Raw genomic sequence first — 17,714 nt, 5'->3', positions numbered from 1 at the left:
GATAGGGAGGCAGAGTTTAGAACAAAGCCTGAAGGAATGGCCATTCAGAGTCTACCCCACGTGTGACCTATACATACACAGCCTGCAAACTAGATAAGGTGATGAAGCTAAGAAGTGCAGGCTGACAGGAACTGGATATAGATGTCTCCTGAGAGGCACAGCCAGATCATGTCAAATACAGTGGCGAATGCTAGCAGCAAACCATTGAACTGAGAACTGGACCTCAGTTGGAGGAATTACAGAAAGATTGAAAGAGCTGAAGGGACTAACAACCCCATGAGAACAACCATGCCTGCCAAGCAGAGTTCCCAGAGACTAAACCACTACCCAATCACTATACAGGGACTGTGCCATGGCTCCATCTGCATGTGTATCAGAGGATGGTCTTCTTGGGCACAAATGGAATGAGCAGCCCTTGGTCCTGCCTAGGCTGGGAAAGTGGATGGATGGTGAAGGGAATTCCTTATAGAAGAGGGGGAGGGCGATGGTATTCGGACTTATTTCTGGAAAACAAGGAAGGAATAACATTTGAATTCGAAATGAAAAATATCCAATTAAAAAACAACAAGAAGAAAATGGTGTTTAGCGCTTCAAATAAAAAAAAAAAGCCACAATCAGGAAACAGAGAGTTGTATGCCTCTGGTTTTCTTCAAAAATCCTCAGGGCCCGGGTCAGTTCTGGGCCCAGGCTGAACCAAGCAGGTTCCTGCCGCTGACTGCTCCTCTATTCCTGTTTCCAGAGGCATCATGCAGATGAATATTGGGCCAGAGATATGGGCAGAGCTGGGCAGAAGTGGCTTTCTGTCCTGTGGTCTCAGGATTATCTGCATTTCTCGGTGTTCAGCACTCTCCACCACGGGATTTGGGTGCAGGCTTCCTGATTGCTTTAAACTCCCTTATACGATGTTTATATTTCCTGGGAGATATTACAGAAAAATTAATGATTATCTCATTAATTTGTTCAACACTCTCATCCACAGACTATAATTTAGAGGTAACTATATATTTGACAGCAAGCATAGACAGTGGGTAATGTATGCATGATGAAGTTGAAATTCACAGAGTTGGGAACACAGTGAACAGTGACTGTATAACAGCCTTTGAATCTCAGTCTGAAGGGGAAGTGATTTGATGCCCAGTCCCCATGAGAATGCACAGATCCATCCCTTCCTGATAGCTGTGGGACTTCAGATGTTGACACTAATGATCAATAAAGAAGGTTCTTAAGAGTGAACAGTTTGAGATTACTGTTTTATTTAAAGGAATACATCCAATTTACTCAATAATAACCGGATGCGGGTAGTCAATATATACAGTCTATATCCTCATCAAAATAGCGAATCAACTGCAAGAATAAAACAAAAACAAATAAATACCAAACTTTCAAATGAATAGAAGAAAAACCAAAATAATCAAAATTCAAACCAAAATCTAAACAGAGGAATTATGCTAAACATTCTTTTACTACTCATTTTGCAGAACAGACTTATATCCCGTGGTTGGCCTTGGAACATAATAGACAAGCAGTTACTGATGGTAATAATCTTTTCAAGTGGAATGTAAGGAGGTCTCTTCTATTGGAGTGGGGTATGAAGGACAAGACCATCCAATACCGAGTATAAAATACATCACAGACTTTGTCTCAAAGTCTTTCCAATGTTGTGGACTGATCTCCATGAAACTCTTCTGGATGACCCATCAGGACAAGTACAAATTTACACGTGCACAGTCTTTCTGGATGACCAGCAGCTCTTGATTGATGTGCATCAGCACTTCTCTGAGTCACTCCAAAACTGTACACTTGCTGGAGAGAGGCAAGGTGAAAGTACAGCCTATTAAATCCAAAGAATTCAAACTAAAGGAGGAAAATGCAGTCCACAATTGCTATGGACATTACAGATGAGATGCAATAGTGGTGTATTTGCTGTGCACACTTAGCGCTCCTCCTGTACCACATCTCTCCAAGGGAGATCTTGTCCTGGTCTATGTCATGTTCGAGTTTCTGCTGGAGAATTTCAGACCTAGCAGTGCGAAGGAAAAAAGGTTTAGTGAGGGGTTGTCAATTCAGCTCTCCCTCTTACATCAGCTCTATTCAGTTGGACAATCCAGCATGACCTGTCTGTCAGCTGAGGTCAGTCCCTGCATCCCCAAGTGTCATAGAGTACCTGGGCTTGGATTTATATCTCAGCTTTTCAAACTGCTAGAATTTGAACTGTGGACTATGTACTGTACTGGAATTTAGAGAAAAATGAGCATATTTTCCCACTTGTCCAGGTATGTTATATTGAATAATAACATTGTAGGCTATGTCTGTATCTGACTTCAAGAGAGGTATGAGCAACCTAGAATACCATGTGGATGCCTTCTGGAGAACATGCCCAGAATTGAGGTGAAACTTCTGATTATGTTTGCAGTGAAGGAACCTGCCTAGGTTCCATTTGTCAACTACTGTATCTGCAAATACACAGAGAAGCCATCTCACTTCATATCCATGGGAATTGCATAGATCGTGTAATCACTGAGAATGTGCTCCATGCAAATCTTCCCAGCAAACACTCAGAACATTAAAGGTGATTGTGATGTAGAAACAGAACAGCACCCCTGTAAGTCTATGGGTAGTGTAAGGCAATTTGTGACAGGACAGAAGAGAAAATGTGCTCAGATCTTTCCGGAGAGATCACAGGAAGAAAGGAGTAGAAAATACCAAGAAATCCAGAGGATCATATATATTGTTTCATGGGCAAAATTCACATGAACTGTACCAGAACAATACTCTCAGTAGCTCTTTAGCTGCCTGAGGCTGAAATCCATGTGGGTGGTCATTCACCAAAAAGGGTATTTTTATAGGAAAGGATATTCAAATGGCTTCTGCCAGCCTGTGTTCCTATCTGATCTCAAAGATATCATAATGCTTGTACATTGTTTCTCACAAGTCACTTTCCTGGGTGATCAGTTCTTTCTCCTTCCGGGTGTCTTACATTCTTTCCTCTAATCCTTCCTTATTCTGGTCATTGGAAGGTTGCACTGTCAAATGAGGTATGGATGCATGTGTGCATGCACAAACATACACACACAGACACAGAGAAACACTCATACAATCTCCCAAACACACAAGACATGTGGGTTCACACAATATAAGCATAGTACATTGAAGTAAAGTGTTTACTTTCCCAGTTAATGCTTAATGTAAAGATCCCCCAGGGTACGCTAGAGGCACAAAAACAAATGTTGAGTGGGATATGTACATAGTGGTTGTAGCCTATAGACAGCTCAGTCAGTGATGTGCTGTCCTCCCATAAACCGACATAGAATCAAGGTTCTTGCCCTATTACCCAATCTGGCTTAGCAAGTTCCCAAGGCTGTGTAGAGCAGTGTTGTTTCCCAGAAAAGGATCATATGTTGGTGGTGGACTAGATGCTTTTTCTTGTTCACTGTTTCAGACTTTTCCCAAAGTGTGCAGCTTCTTCCCATAGAGCTCGAGCTCTCTTTACCACAGCCTGACTTCATTCCCAAAGTGATGATCCCAGAATCATAGGAAATCTCCATTACCAGGATCCAAATGAACAAATTTTCTCTCAGTAATGTGATTGTGTCACAGATATTTTGAGTAAGTAAGTAAAAGCTTGTGTTGATTGTTTCACACTGAGTCATAATCCATGGAAGGACTCCACCATATGGTATATTTTCACTTTTTGGCTGATGGACGTGTGGATAGATTCTCCTTCCAGGCTACTCTGGGACCACTACAACACTGATGCTCCCAAGTTGCAATGGCAACACCTACTCCTTGTTGTGGAATCACTGGGTTAACTAAAACTTCTGTTCCACTTTCTGAACATGGCTTCTCATAGGGCTACCTGTTCTTACACTCCCAGACCCATCTGAAGTTCATCATTTCTCCTAACCCCATTGAGGCTGAAATTAACTGAGAGACAATGATGTTGATTAACAGCACTTGCAGAATGCTACACAGATAACATAGGGGAGTGCTTTGGATTATCTGTGCACCTAAAGGGGCTCCTGAAACTGCCCTGTTCTTGCACCACAGCATAGCTATGGGACTTTTGCTGGATGATGATGCAACTCCAAGGCAACTCAAATTCTTAATGAATAAAATACAAGCCATCTCCCAGGTGAAGCTGTAGTTGCCAAGGTAGCTGGAAAGAAATGGTGGCAGGCAATGTGGAAAGCAACCTCAGAGAAGACACAGTGATTGACATAACCTTCCAATGGGCTTTCACAATTCACAAAGAACAGAGAAACAGCATAAACTCATGGATTTTATAGAGAAGCTTTGCCCTTACCTCCCTGTACTCCTTTCCTTTGATGTGCCCCAAAGGATTTCAATGCAGATCAGTAGTTTTGTCCCTAATCACTTGAAAATCTAACTTTACAGGTGTTTTTGTGTCTTTGTTTTGGGGGTGTTGCATTTCTTTTTTTTTCTCTTTTTCGGAGCTGGGGACTGAACCCAGGGCCTTGTGCTTGCTAGGCAAGCGCTGTACCACTGGGCTAAATCCCCAACCCAGGGTGTTGCATTTCTAAAGGACTTTATTGTCCTGCTTCTACACCTTAACAAAAAGGGACCTGCAAGCTCCAGGCCTGTACCATTTGTTACCCCTGTGAAACACGACTCACTTGAACATATTTCCCACTCCTCCCCCAGACCTCACAAGATAAATATGTTACAATTTTTTGAAACACAATAAATTAATAGCTTAAGTGTCCTTTTGCTGTACAGAGATAGTTGGAAATCTAAAATGATTGTTCAGCTGTATTTCATGCTTCATGGATGTAAAGTGAACTCTTAGAGTACTTTTCTCATGAAACTTGGAAATAGAGGGAAACATAGGTTCACTACTGCATAAACACACACACATACACACACACACACACACAAAAACAAACACACATACACACACTCTCACACACTCTCACACACTCTCATACATACAAACTCTCATACGGAAAAGATTTTAAAAATCACCCAGCATTAGAAAAACACACAGCATGAGCATAAACATGCTCAGCCACTGCTGGTAAACACACACACACACACACACACACACACACACACACACTCTCTCTCTCTCTCTCTCTCTCTCTCTCTCTTTCACTCTCACACTCACTCTCTCTCTCACACACACACACACTCACTCACACACACACATACACACTCTCTCTTTCTCACACACACTCACTCACACACACACACACATACACACACACACCTTCGCATGCAAAAATGAAAACTTTGTTCTTATGCAGCACATTTCCTGTTGAGTGAGGAATTAGTGGGAACAATGCTGTGTACAAGTCTCTTAGACTCAAGCAGGATTGCTGCCCTGGCCTGTACTCATTTCCACTTCAGCAAACCTTTCTATGCAGATACTTGAGGGTCCTACAAGTAAGTTACATGTTCTGCACAGATAGCCTAAACAACACAACATGAAATTCCCAAGAGAGAGATTTCTAGGAAAAGACTCCATCAAGCTCTATGCTGACTCATCATAGGCCCCTCACTAAAACTACCCTGTTTCCTTCTTAGAAGACTTTGGAAGCATCAGAGAAGACAGTGACTCATGGTCATTTACCAGGAACTTTTCATCACATTAGAGTTCATGTGATATTAAAACAACCTCAATGTCAGTCAGAAAAAGGCTAAATAAATAACATACAGTGACTTTTCTGAAATGCAGCACTGTGTACAATATTGAGAGGGAATCTATCCTGAAAGAATGTCGTGCCCATAATATAGTCAGCAAAGCAATGTCAGCAGAGAGATGCACTCTAGGATTCCATGCAAGATCATGCTGAAGCCAATAAGACAAACCAGATTCTTCCCGGGGGATACCTCTGTTCAGGTAAAGTGAAGAAATCTAATACTTATTTTGAAAATCACTGAATGGTTTAAGAACGTGTTGAGACAAATAAGAGAGGGGGCTCCACCTGGAACTGGACCGGTGATGCAAAGACTGCTGGCCAGCACAAAACAGGAAGCTTCAGGTTTGTTGAGAGACCTGGGCTTAAAGGATTAAGTTGGATAATGACTGGACAAAATTGCTTGTCATTAACTGGCCTCCCCACATGCTTTCTAAGATGCAGGTCACCACAGCAATGCACCTTTCTTGGTAAGAATTGGGGGTATATACGGATAACTTTGTTCTTGAAGTCTCAAATCTCTCATGCCAACCCTCAGCCTTTGAGAAACCTTTTCCACATCCTTGCTCTTCTAACCAGCTCAGACTGTAAGGCCCAGATGTGAACTCTCCAGGAGCACTCAAATAAGACAGGACTGACATGCTGCTCCTCAGGCTCTTTAGTTACCCAAGATCTATGAAGCATGAAGACACCATCTTCATATACAGGGAAAATAGGGGAGGAAGAACAAAAGCCACCACAAATGACAATGAGAATCATTTCTTTGGCATTTCCACCAGGCTCTCCTCCTTGCAAACTACTTACATCCTGGAGTCTCACAGGATCCCTGTAAAGAAAATGAGCTCCAGGCTTTGGCTTCATCCCTCAAACCTCTGTTCTAGTCTAAAGAGGGGCTCCCACATAGCACCCTACACACATAATGGCATGTAGTGCTGTGATGTGTGATCAATCTATCTCCCTTAATAAACTGCTGATTCTCAACGAGCAGGACCATTTGCTTTCCAAACATGTAGTTTCTTGAAAAAGGGCTATCTCCACAGAAAGTCTTGTAAACCATCACATAAATGAACACTTGGATGAGACAGAGGACAGTACATGAATCAGTCAATAGACAGTAACATTGGTAAGACATGAGGACAACCTGACCCTGAGCCCTAACCCTACCTGCTGTTGCTTGGCTCTGGGGACACAGATGTTCATTCCGGCCTCTTCACAGAGCCTCTTTGCCTCCACAGAGGATGTTGGCAGCTCAGTCTGCTCCACCAGCAGTTCTCTCTTCTCATTCAGCAAAATCTGTATTTTGTTCTTCAATTGAGCTTGTTCATGCAGGAGCTGGGAGTGCCTGATGCTGAAGCACAAACAAAAAATGGTAAATCCCAGCCAGCTTCTATTTGCCTCTCACTCTTGCAAGTACAATCATCCCTTCATGGGTCCTCATCCCTAGACATCCCCAGAATAGAGCCACACTATCCAAGTTAGCACCAAATAGAGGAGGTCAAATCCAGAATCCACATTCCACATGAATCAAAGTACTTCTGATAATCCTGACACTAAGACAGTTTATATAAATCAAGGAAGAAGAGATGGTCCATATGGGTGCTTATATGTCCATGGTATGCTACAACCATCTTCACGTAGTGCGGAAATCCCCTCTGAGGGGTAGTTGAAGACCCAATAGCTATACAATCTTTCTATGTGTTTCTCATGGATCACAGATCTTTAAATCTCCTGTCAGAGTCCTACAGGTTCAGGGTTGATTGATATTCACATAGTAGAACAAATCTTTACTATCTAGAGGATCCTCAATGGGGAAAATAACAATTGGAGTGTCTTCTACACCCTTCACATGTAGGACAACTGAATCCAAGAGCTACAAATCTAAGACCCTTGCCAGGAGGCAGGCTTCTTATTAAGAGTCAGACACTACGGAACAAGAGCCCTAAGTTTGGTTCAAAGTCATACAGGACAGAAGCATTTCCTGCCTAGTGCTGGGTTCTCATCTCTGTCAGCGACTCACCGGTAGGAACTGTTCACTTGTATGAGCTCCTTGTACCTCTCCATGGCATCACTTATTGAGTTGGTCATCATTTGCATAGCCATCATTCTCCTCTCATGTTCGGATTGAAGTATTGGCAATTCGACATCCAGCCTGTGATGGGACATGGCCCAAGGAACAAATAACCATCTGAACTCATGATTTCAGAATTAGATGAATTGCAAATAAAAAAACCGAATAAAAAATTCAAATTTAAGAAATGAGGGGGAAGAATGTGGCAAACACAAAGACCAGAGCAAAAACACAACAGTGAGACTCCAACAACATTTCTTTCAAGGAAATATTTCTACGCAAATCAGCAAACATATATTTTGAAATAAGACTCTTTAAAAGGCCGTGGAGATATGGTTCTGCAAAGACCCTCTATACTGGAGTGGGTGGAGCCTGTGAAATGCCTGTTTGGGAATAACAAATGTCCAGAATTTATTACCACAATCACCATTTCTAGGTCACAATGAACGGTCTCTTGATAGGTAAAAAATAAAATAAAATAAAAAAAAGTCAAAAATAAAGTTCAAATCAGGCAAAAAAAGATTACGTTAAATCAGACTATTGACTGGATTACTTAAAGCTAGTTCATGCCACATACTTGCTCTTATGAACTGGGTCCTATTTGTGCTGATTAAACTTATCATCTTGGGCACAGGACAACAGAGCCAGGTTACCAGGTCCAAGGAGCTGACTGTAAAGAGTTGGCCAGGTAAGCATGAAGGCATTGCCTAGTTCCGTAAGAAGTTTTCTCCAGTCTGTGCCAGAGCCTTGGGTCCAACAGATAGTTGTGATGACATTTCCTTTGTTTTGAAAACAGGGATTCTCAAACCTTGTTTCCTACTGTTCCATGAATTCCCAGAGGGCATAACTACTTTGACAGGGAAGAGGATTTGTAACCCCTCCTTCCCTAGGAGGGTCCTATCTACCACCTAAGTAAACAGAAGATGCAAAGTGCTCAGTTGATCCCTGAGGGCTTCCATACCATCATGACCTGCAAACTGTCCATCACACAAATCCTCAGATCCCAGTAAACTCCCCAGACTCCCTGACCGTGAGCATAAAACCCACAAATACTTTGACATACATACATACCAACCCATATAAAACACAAGTAGAATCCCAACTACATGCATGGAGGTGCCATAGAATCAGTGTATAATGAACAAAATCAGAGGAAAAGAGTGATGACGTGCAGGCATTTCATTCCCTCACTTAGAGGCAGCAAGTGTGACCAGGTCCTTCTAGCTGTTGACAGAACCAATGCTAATCCAAGGAGCTCATGGTCAAGTACAAAAGAGGTTGACCCTAAACACACAGCACCTAGCTTATCTCACAAGCTATTCCTGCCAAGCCTCTTTAAAATCCAGGATGAGAGGTGAAACTTGTCGGGCTGTGAGGAAATCTTGGGTTAGCAGAGAGAGAGCACAAGACAGTGAACAGGTTACTGGGCATAATGACTACCTGAGGTCCCAATCATCATAGATATAAAAGTCCAGGATTTGATAAAGTTCATCCCTCTCGAATTTACACTTCTGGATTTCAAGTTTGAGTTCCTCCAGTTCCTTTCGACACTTCTCTTGCTCACTGATGACATTTTGGGATGATGTCTTCCTACCAAATCCTGATAGATTAATAGATAGATAGATAAACCCAAGTGAATTTGCATATTTTATGGCCCGTGGGCAGAAAAGATCATTCTGAATCCCAAGAGGAGGTTGAGGAAGGGGAAATGGTAGAGACTGGGTGAATCCCTGAAAGAGCAGAAAAGCTTTCTTGAACTGGATTCTTAAGCTATGTCCCTCTTCCCAAGCTCTAATGCCATACAGGTGCCACACTCACTATTACAGGACCCCTGGCACTGAAAGTTATAACCTGACTGAGACATAAACATATGGGACATTGTTATCTCATATCAGCTGTGGTGCAGATAATCCTGGAGTTCATAATGCTTAGTACCATCAAGCTCTAATCATGTGTGTTCCAGCCCAAAGTGTCTGAGAACTCAATTCATTTCTCGGGGTGCATCCTTCCTTGTTCTCGCCATCAGAGGCTTATGTAACCTACAGTAATCTAGAGGATGAAGTGCTTCAACTCCCAACCATGGATGGTCACATTGTTAATCTCACAGTGCCTCCTCCTGCCATTCATTGACACTCACAATTAAAAAGCTTCCAGAAAAGAAACTGAAGGCTTACCACTTTCTGACTTTCTCTCAAATTAATGATCAGGAACTCCTGACTCTTGGTTTGCCTTTGAGAAATCCCAAGGCTCCTGCTTGTAAGGCCTAGTCTTAGAAGGCACATCTCAAACCTACCTCCTTGAGGATGTTCCCCAACTCTGCCCAGGACTCACCAAGCCTTCCCCGGAATGATTTCCTCCTTCCTGTTTTACTAGAGAGGAGGTCATCTTCCTTCTGCCTTGGTGTGGTCTCTCCTTGATCTCCACTTTCCTTGCGAAATAGCCTGAGCAGCTGGCGAAACATGCCTGCTTGTGAACCCAAAGGGAACTGAAGGAATATCCCAATGGCAGTTGGTGTCACCACAACACTGGTGACATCACAGAAGATTCTAGGGATCTCTTAGATACAATAGATTGTCCAGTGAGGGGCTTACTGATGATGTCACTGGGAAGTTCTAAGGCCTACCTGCTAACTAGCTTTCCCCAAATTGATCAATTTCTGTGGGGGCCCTTTCCTCCAGTCTCTCATATGTCACTGGGAATACTGTTTGGCAACCTCTATTCCAAAGCTAGATGTTTCTCTCTGCTTCATTAGAAGTCATCAATGCTTTTGCTGGGGAGAGTTGCTTACAACCCTGAATTAGAGACAGATTTTTCTTAGCACCCAAATCTCTAGGGACTAAGGATGAGGGAATTTTTTCTTAAAAGTAAATCTACTACTGGAAACAATGCATGTGACACACATTTCGATTCCTAAGGTTTTCCCTTTTTCGGGAGGCCAATATATTTCTTCTAGACCCCTGAGTGTATAAAACCTGGGAATATTTGCTTGCTGTGCAGTCCTTGACAGCTGACATTGTTTCCATTTACACATCCATTATTTCACAAAATGAATGGTCTATAATCCTATTTTTTGCAATAAAAACTCCTTTTTCTTGGGAACATAGGGATCAACTTCAGGCCATTTATAAAATAATAAATTTCTGTACCTTTTATATATTAAGTTGGACATCCTCCCTTTCACAAATATAACAAGACAATTAAATTGGACATCACTGAACAAACATCAACCTGGACCATGTGTTACCACATTGTAACCACATAGCCATCCCTTCTCCAATATCATTCTTCCTGAATTTCCAGTTCCAATCATGAGGATATTGGGGCTACACGCTGAACTTATACTCATAGCAAACATAAAAATCAGGCGGATGGGCAGGGAGTGGAATGGCCTAAGGTTAGGCTAAGCCTCAATTTTAATGGGTCCATACGTTCAGGAGGGAGTCCATTTGGCATTGTCATCTGTGGCTTCTGTGTTCTTATCCTGGGTGTGCTGAATCTGTGATAAGATGCCACCTAACCTCACAGACGTCAGGGTGAAAATCATGTATGACTTTTCTGGGAAGAACTCTGCCTTTTCCTACCATCTGGAGTTATACAACATCACTATGCACAGCTCAGAAGAGAGGGATGGAGATTGTGGAGGCCTTAGAAGTTGAGGGTCTTTTCTGATTAAGGCCCATATTTTTTCCTATGTAATTTTTCCCTTGCTCTTTCCCTAATGATGGTTGACTTCATTCCTGGCCTGAAGTAAACTGGATTCCAAGGTTTTAGATTAGGGAAGCCCCTATTTTTGAGATGCCAGGCCCAGCAAGGGATCCCACTGCATATAGGTTCCTATTCCCAAGGAAGTTGTTGCTGCAGAATCACAGCATGGGGGCAGCAGCACAGGATATGTCCCAGCTTTCTCTCCTGCACCTGCTGCAACTGTAAGAAGGCTGTTTGTTTGTTTGCTTGCTTTTTATTGGAAATACCTACAAAGCTGGTCAGAGTTGATACAGGCCTTTAATCCCAGCACCCACTAGGTGTTTTTTTAAAAATTATTTTGTAATTGTTACAATTCATGTTGTTTCCTTTGGTAATTCCCTCTACCTATTTGCTCTGTACCTAGAATGCTAAGCCCATGCTCTGCACGTTCCTATTATTCATATGACTGATTTTATTCTTACTGTGCACACCACAGATGATCACATTATTTACTTCCAAATAAGGAAAACAGACAGAAAGAATAGTGTTAACTTGTATGGTCTCAGGTAATCAACACATCCTGAGTGTAGGTTGGCTTCCCAATCTTTTGGATTCCTATAGCTCCTGGCTTTGAGATGACAGTCTCTGCAGAAGTCTCTAGTTGGGTGGCAGAGTGCCTGGAATGGCCAACAAACATGGCTGTCCCCTGAAGGTGAAGGCTGGCCCTTCAGTGCCTCTGCAGCCTGAGGCAGTGGTCTGCCAGGAACAAAAGAGTACTTGGCCAGAGCTGTTAGGGGGACTGCATTTTGCCTGAGTTGTGCGACCTGGATGAGCAGAGGCCTCCAGAGTCCTGATAAAGGGAAGCAGAGCCACTCAGATGTGAGGGAACAGTGGATCTGTGATCTGCAAATTCTCCATTTCCTTTATCTTTGCTGTGTACACAGTATGTGTGAATGACAAGGGAATCCTACTTCATCACATCCAGTCTCTCTCCATGTAAAGCGTTTGCTAGTGTAAACATAGTAGAGTTAGTTCAGCAATACATTGTGTCCCATTTTGTTAAAGAGCTTTATTTTATTTTTATTTATATATATATATATATATATATATTTCTTATTTACTTAACATGCTGCTCACTGCCCCCTTATCCCTAATTACTCTCTCCCACAATCCTTCCTCAATTCTCCTCGCTCATTCTTCTCTGAGTGTATGAGGGCCAGCTATCTCAGTACTTCACCAAAGCCAATTTACCTTTCCTGGGGGCATTGCTGAGGATGCTGGTAATGGATGCCTTGGACTTGCCTTTCTTCATGCTCCACTTTGCTGGCTTTGGGAAGTTGGTGCAGAACTGTCTGAACTTGGAACTTCATCCAGATGGTACAGAAGAAGCAATTGTTTTGTTAATATTCTTGACAGTATATTTCCATCAAACGTATTCCTACTAATATCCTACAATGACAAAGGTAATAGGACACTACACATCTCTTCCAGGAGTTTGCAGTTCTGAGAGCAGCAGAGTGGAAGCCCTCAAAGCTGGCAAAGCTAAGTGAGGTCACAGAGAGGACCTAAGGGCACACTGCTGCTTTCCTAGAGGACCTCCTAGGGACTTATATCTATACACCCATATCTAGCTTTGGTGGATATACATACATACATACATACATACATACATACATATATACATACATACATACATATATATATATACATACATACATACATACATACACACACACACACACACACACACACACACACACACACATATATATATGGGCCCTATGTAGGGCATGCACTGAACGTCTGTTCCTTCAGTCTCTGCTCTAAACTTTGACTCCATATCCCTTCCTATGGATATTTTTGTTCCCTCTTTTAAGAAGGTGTGGGAGCATCCTTACTTTGGTCAGCCTTCTTCTTGAGCTTCCTGAGGTCTACAGATTGCACCTTGGGTAATTCGAGCATTTGGGCTAATATCCACTTATCAATGTGTGCATACAAAGTGTGTTTTTCTGTGATTTGGTTACCTCATTCAGGATGATATTTTCTAGTTTATTCCATTTGCCTATGAATTTCATCAAGTCATCTCCATTGTGTAGATGTACCACATTTTTCAAATCCATTCCTCTGTTGAAGGGCATCTGGGTTCTTTCCAGCTTCTGGCTATTATAAATAAGGCTGCTATAAACATAGTGGAGCACGTGTCTTTTTTATATGTTGGGGCATCTTTTGGGTATATGCCCAAGAGAGGTATAGCTGGGTCCTTGGGTAGTTCAATGTCCAATTTTCTGAGGAACCTCCAGACTGATTTCCAGAATGGTTGTACCAGTCTGCAATCCCAGCAACAATGGAGGAGTGTTCCTCTTTCTCCACATCCTCACCAGCATCTGTTGTCACCTGAGTTTTTGATCTTAGCCATTCTGACTGGTGTGAGGTGGAATCTCAGGGTTGCTTTGATTTGTATTTCCCTGGTGACTAAGAATGTTGAACATTTCTTTAGGTGCCTTTCAGCCATTCAATATTCCTTAATTGAGAATGTTTTTTTTTAGCTCTGTACCCTATTTTTAAAAGGGTTATTTGGCTCTCTGGATTCTAACTTGAGTTCTTTGTATATTTTGGATATTAGTCCTCTATCACATGTAAGATTGGTAAAGATTTTTTCCTAATCTGTTGGTTGCCGTTTTTGTCCTTACAGAAGCTTTGCAGTTTTATGAGGTCCCATCTTCTATCCTTGATCTTAGAGCATAAGCCATTGGTGTTTTGTTTAGGAAATTTTCCCCAGTGCCATGTATTTGAGACTCTTCCCCACTTTTTTTCTATTAGTTTGAGTGTTTCTGGTTTGATGTGGAGGTCCTTGATCCACTGGGACTTAAGCTTTGTACAGGGTGATAATAATGGATCGATTTGCATTCTTCTACATGCTGGCCTCCAGCTGAACCAGGACCATTTGTTGAAAATGCTGTCTTTAGGCAGTCAGGACTGAGATGAAGTCTATGGAGAGCTTGGCAGAAGAGCTGGGCTGGAAGGACAGGCTGGGTGAGAGCCACACAGGGAAGATCCAGGACCCCTGCTGATGTCACTCTCAGCTGTGAGCAGCCAACTTTCCCAGGGACAATGTGGGACTGAGTGGCCCAGCCACCCTGCTGCCACTGCTGCCCCAGATCTGCAGAACAGCCCCCCCAGTGAGAGCCAGCTGAACCACAGTGTGGACACACTCCCAGGCCACTGTGGCCCAGCCCTGCCTGAGCAGTTCAGATGCAGGGGCTGGAGGAGGAGCCAGAGCTTAGTATCACCCTCACCTTTCAGATGCTGATACATGGGAAGGAGGTGGGCAGCATCATTGGGAAGAAGGGAAAGACTGTAAAGGGAATCCAGGAGCAGAGCAATGCCCGGATCACCATCTCCGAGGGCTCCTGCCCTGAGCGAATTACCACCATCACTGGCTCCACAGCTGCCGTCTTCCATGCAGTCTCCGTGATGACCTTCAAGCTGGATGAGGACCTTTGTGTGGGTCCTGCAAATGGTGTCAGTGTCTGCAGACCTCCAGTGACCTCGCACCTTGTCATCCCTGCCAGCCAGTGTGAATCACTGCTTGGGAAGGCAGGCACCAGAATCAAGGAGATCCGAGAGACACTGGGAGCCCAGGTGCAGGTGGCAGGGTCCTGCTTCCAAATTCCACAGAGCGAGCTATCACTGTGTTTGGGGTGCTTGACGCCATCATCATGTGTGTGTGCCAGATCTGTGCTGTTATCCTGGAGTCCCCTAGGTACCGGCCTCCTCTCCAGGAACCAGGGTTTCTCTGTCCAGGGTCAGGATGGAGCAGTGACCCTTGCAGAGGTCACCAAGCTCCAGCAGCTCTCGGGCCATGCAGTTCCCTTTGCATCATCCAGGGTGGTGCCAGGACTGGATCCAGCACACAGACCAGCTTGCAGGAGTTTCTGGTTCCCAATGATCTGATTGGCTGTGTGATCTGGCTACAGGGCAGCAAGATCAGTGAGATCTGGCAGATGTCAGGGGCACACATTAAGATCAGGAACAAAGCAGAGGGTGCTAGGGAGCGGCTTGTGACCATCACTGGCTCACCGGTCTCCATTGCCCTGGCTTAGTACCGCATCACTCCATGGGCCACCGCCAGGCTTGGATGCCTACATTGCCAAGATGGCAGCGGCCAGTGGGAACAAGAAAGCTGAAAGGCAGAAATTCTCCCCCTATTGAGGCACAGCCGGGGGCAGGCAGGACCTGGCAGGGGCTGCCTCTACATCCTTCCTGCCCGAGGAGACTCCACCACAGTGTCTCAAGTAATGCCAGACACATGCATGCACACCCTACCTGCCCCATCTTTGGAGATCCTCCTCAGAGAGGGGACAGTTTCTGGCCCAGGGTTCTAGGAGTTTGGCAGCCCCAGAGCAGGGGCTCCACCCCTTCAGACCTCTGCTTGGATGCAGGGAGTGGCTGGGGCCCACCCAGTGCCCTACGTGGGAGGGGCTACTCTTGTCCTCTCCATCCCTTTGGGCTTCCTCCTGCTGCCCCAGTGGGAATTGAAGGAGAGTGAGGGGTGGCTGGGGCCAAGATTCTCTTCATCCCCTGCAGATCCTGCTGCTTCCACTGACACCCTTTTTGAATGGAATAGACATGCTTGGCTTGTGGGGGGGGATTTGGTGGTGGGGGTAACCCATAGACAGGGCTCTGCCTAAAGCAGGGGTTATGGCCCGGGGGCAGGGGCCCAGTTCTCAGCAGCAGACACTCTGTACAGTTTTTTCAATTCCCGTGTTTGAATAAATATTCTCAGCGACAAAAAAAAAAAAAAAAAAAAAAAAAAAAAAAGCTATCTTTCTTTCATAGGATGGTTTTAGATCCTTTGTCAAAGATCAAGTGACCATAGGTAGGTGGGTTCAATTCTGGGTCTTCAATTCTGTTCCACTGATCTATCTGCCTTTCTCTGTACCAATACCATAGAGTTTTTCGGACTATTGCTCTGTAATACAGCTTGAGGTCAGGGATGGTGATTCTCCCAAAAGTTCTGTTATTGTTGAGTATACGTTTTGCTATCACGGGTTTTAGGTTTACCCAAATGAATTTGCAAATGGCTCTTTCTATCTCTATAAAGAATCGAGTAGGATTTCTGATGGGGATTGCATTAAATCCGTAGATTGCTTTTGGTAAAATGGACATTTTTTTTAACCATATTCATCCTGCCAATCCATGAGCATGTGAGATCTTTCCATCTCCTGAGATCTTCAATTTCTTTCTTCAGAGACTTGAAGTTCTTGTCATACAGATCTTTCACTTGCTTTCATACCATGATATTTTGTATTATTTGGGACTATTGTGAAAGGTGTCATTTCCCTATTTTCTTTCTCAGCCTGTTTATCCTTTGAGTAGAGGAAGGCTACTGATTTGTTGAAGCTAATTTTATAAGCTGAGAGTTTGCTGAAGTTGTTGATCAGGTTACATAATTCTCTGGTGAAACTTTGGGGTCATTTAAGTATACTATCTTTTTATCTTTAATATTGATATTTTGACTTCTTCCCTTCTAATTTGTATCCATTTGACCTTTCATTGTCTGATTGCTCTGTATAGGATTTCAAGTACCATATTGAAGAGTGGGCAGCCTTGTGTAGTCCCTCATTTTAGTGGTTTTACTTCAAGTTTCTCTCCATTTAATTGATGTTAGCTATTGGTCTATTGTATATTGCTTTTAATATTTTTAGATATGGACCTTGACTACGTGATCTTTCCAGGACTTTTATCAAGAAAGTGTGTTCAATGATGTCAAATCCTTTCTCAACATCTAATGAAATAATCATGTGTTTCTTATCTTTGTGTTTGTTTATATAGTAGATTACGTTATTGAATTCCCATATATTAAACCATCCCTGAGTCCCTGGGATGAAGCCTACCTGATCACGATGGATGATCGTTTTGATGTGTTCTTGGATTTGGTTTTCAAGAATTTTATTGAGTATTTTTGCATGAGTATTCATAAAGGAAGTTGGTCTGAAGTACTCTTTCTTTGTTGCGTCTTTGTGTGGTTTAGGTATAAGAGTAATTGTGATTTCAGAGAAGGAATTTCGTATTGCTCTGTCTGTTTCTGTTGTGTGGAATAGTTTGGACAGTATTGGTGTGACGTCTTCTATGAAGGTCTGATAGAATTCTGCACTAAACCCATCTGGTCCTAGGTCTTTTTGGATGGGAGACTTTTAATAACTGCTTCTATTTCTTTAGGAGTATGGGGTTGTTTAGATGGTTTATTTCTTCCTGATTTAACTTTGGTACCTGATATCTGTCTAGAAAATTGTCCATTTCCT

The 17,714-nt window shown here is 43.1% G+C and overlaps 1 protein-coding gene, 1 long non-coding RNA gene and 1 pseudogene across 3 annotated transcripts in view; 2 read left to right on the top strand and 1 right to left on the bottom strand.

Annotated features, from left to right (window-relative positions):
• The window catches only part of LOC134480315 (uncharacterized), an 89,022-nt gene extending 74,444 nt beyond the window's left edge, over window positions 1–14,578 (top strand). The window contains exons 2-3 of the long non-coding RNA XR_010054678.1: window positions 8,360–8,413; window positions 14,339–14,578. This is a non-coding gene — a long non-coding RNA (uncharacterized LOC134480315). The remainder of the gene's footprint in view (window positions 1–8,359; window positions 8,414–14,338) is intronic.
• On the bottom strand, window positions 437–10,751 carry Ccdc88al1 (coiled coil domain containing 88A like 1). 2 transcript variants are annotated; one of them, XM_039100783.2, is made up of 5 exons: window positions 10,057–10,751; window positions 9,166–9,325; window positions 7,675–7,806; window positions 6,822–7,005; window positions 437–915 (listed from the first exon to the last, which is right to left on the bottom strand). In XM_039100783.2, exons 1-5 carry the CDS (start codon window positions 10,184–10,186, stop codon window positions 907–909), a joined length of 615 nt encoding a protein of 204 aa, XP_038956711.1. In that variant the 5' UTR covers window positions 10,187–10,751; the 3' UTR covers window positions 437–906. The 2 variants fall into 2 exon arrangements, with proteins under 2 accessions (XP_038956711.1, XP_038956712.1); XM_039100784.2 differs by lacking the exon at window positions 437–915 and adding an exon at window positions 1,244–2,020 and having other exon boundaries at window positions 10,057–10,481.
• Window positions 14,579–14,661: 83 nt separating the features above from the next.
• Pcbp4-ps6 (poly(rC) binding protein 4, pseudogene 6) lies at window positions 14,662–15,604 on the top strand (annotated as a pseudogene).
• The last annotated feature ends 2,110 nt before the right edge of the window (window positions 15,605–17,714 follow it).

Source organism: Rattus norvegicus, chromosome 9 (genome assembly GCF_036323735.1).
Source record: "Rattus norvegicus strain BN/NHsdMcwi chromosome 9, GRCr8, whole genome shotgun sequence".
Classification (NCBI taxonomy): domain Eukaryota; kingdom Metazoa; phylum Chordata; class Mammalia; order Rodentia; family Muridae; genus Rattus; species Rattus norvegicus.
Note: the sequence above shows the minus strand (reverse complement) of the source record. Positions and strands in the feature narration are given on the sequence as shown.

Excerpts from the sequence above, each read along its gene's own strand:
- Ccdc88al1 (XM_039100783.2), bottom strand. The coding sequence starts at position 10,186 with ATGTTTCGCCAGCTGCTCAGGCTATTTCGCAAGGAAAGTGGAGATCAA. Across the intron at positions 9,326-10,056 it reads ATCATTCCGGGGAAGGCTTG|GATTTGGTAGGAAGACATCA; the intron begins GTGAGTCCTGGG and ends TTAATCTATCAG. Across the intron at positions 7,807-9,165 it reads TATGATGATTGGGACCTCAG|GCTGGATGTCGAATTGCCAA; the intron begins GTAGTCATTATG and ends GTCCCATCACAG.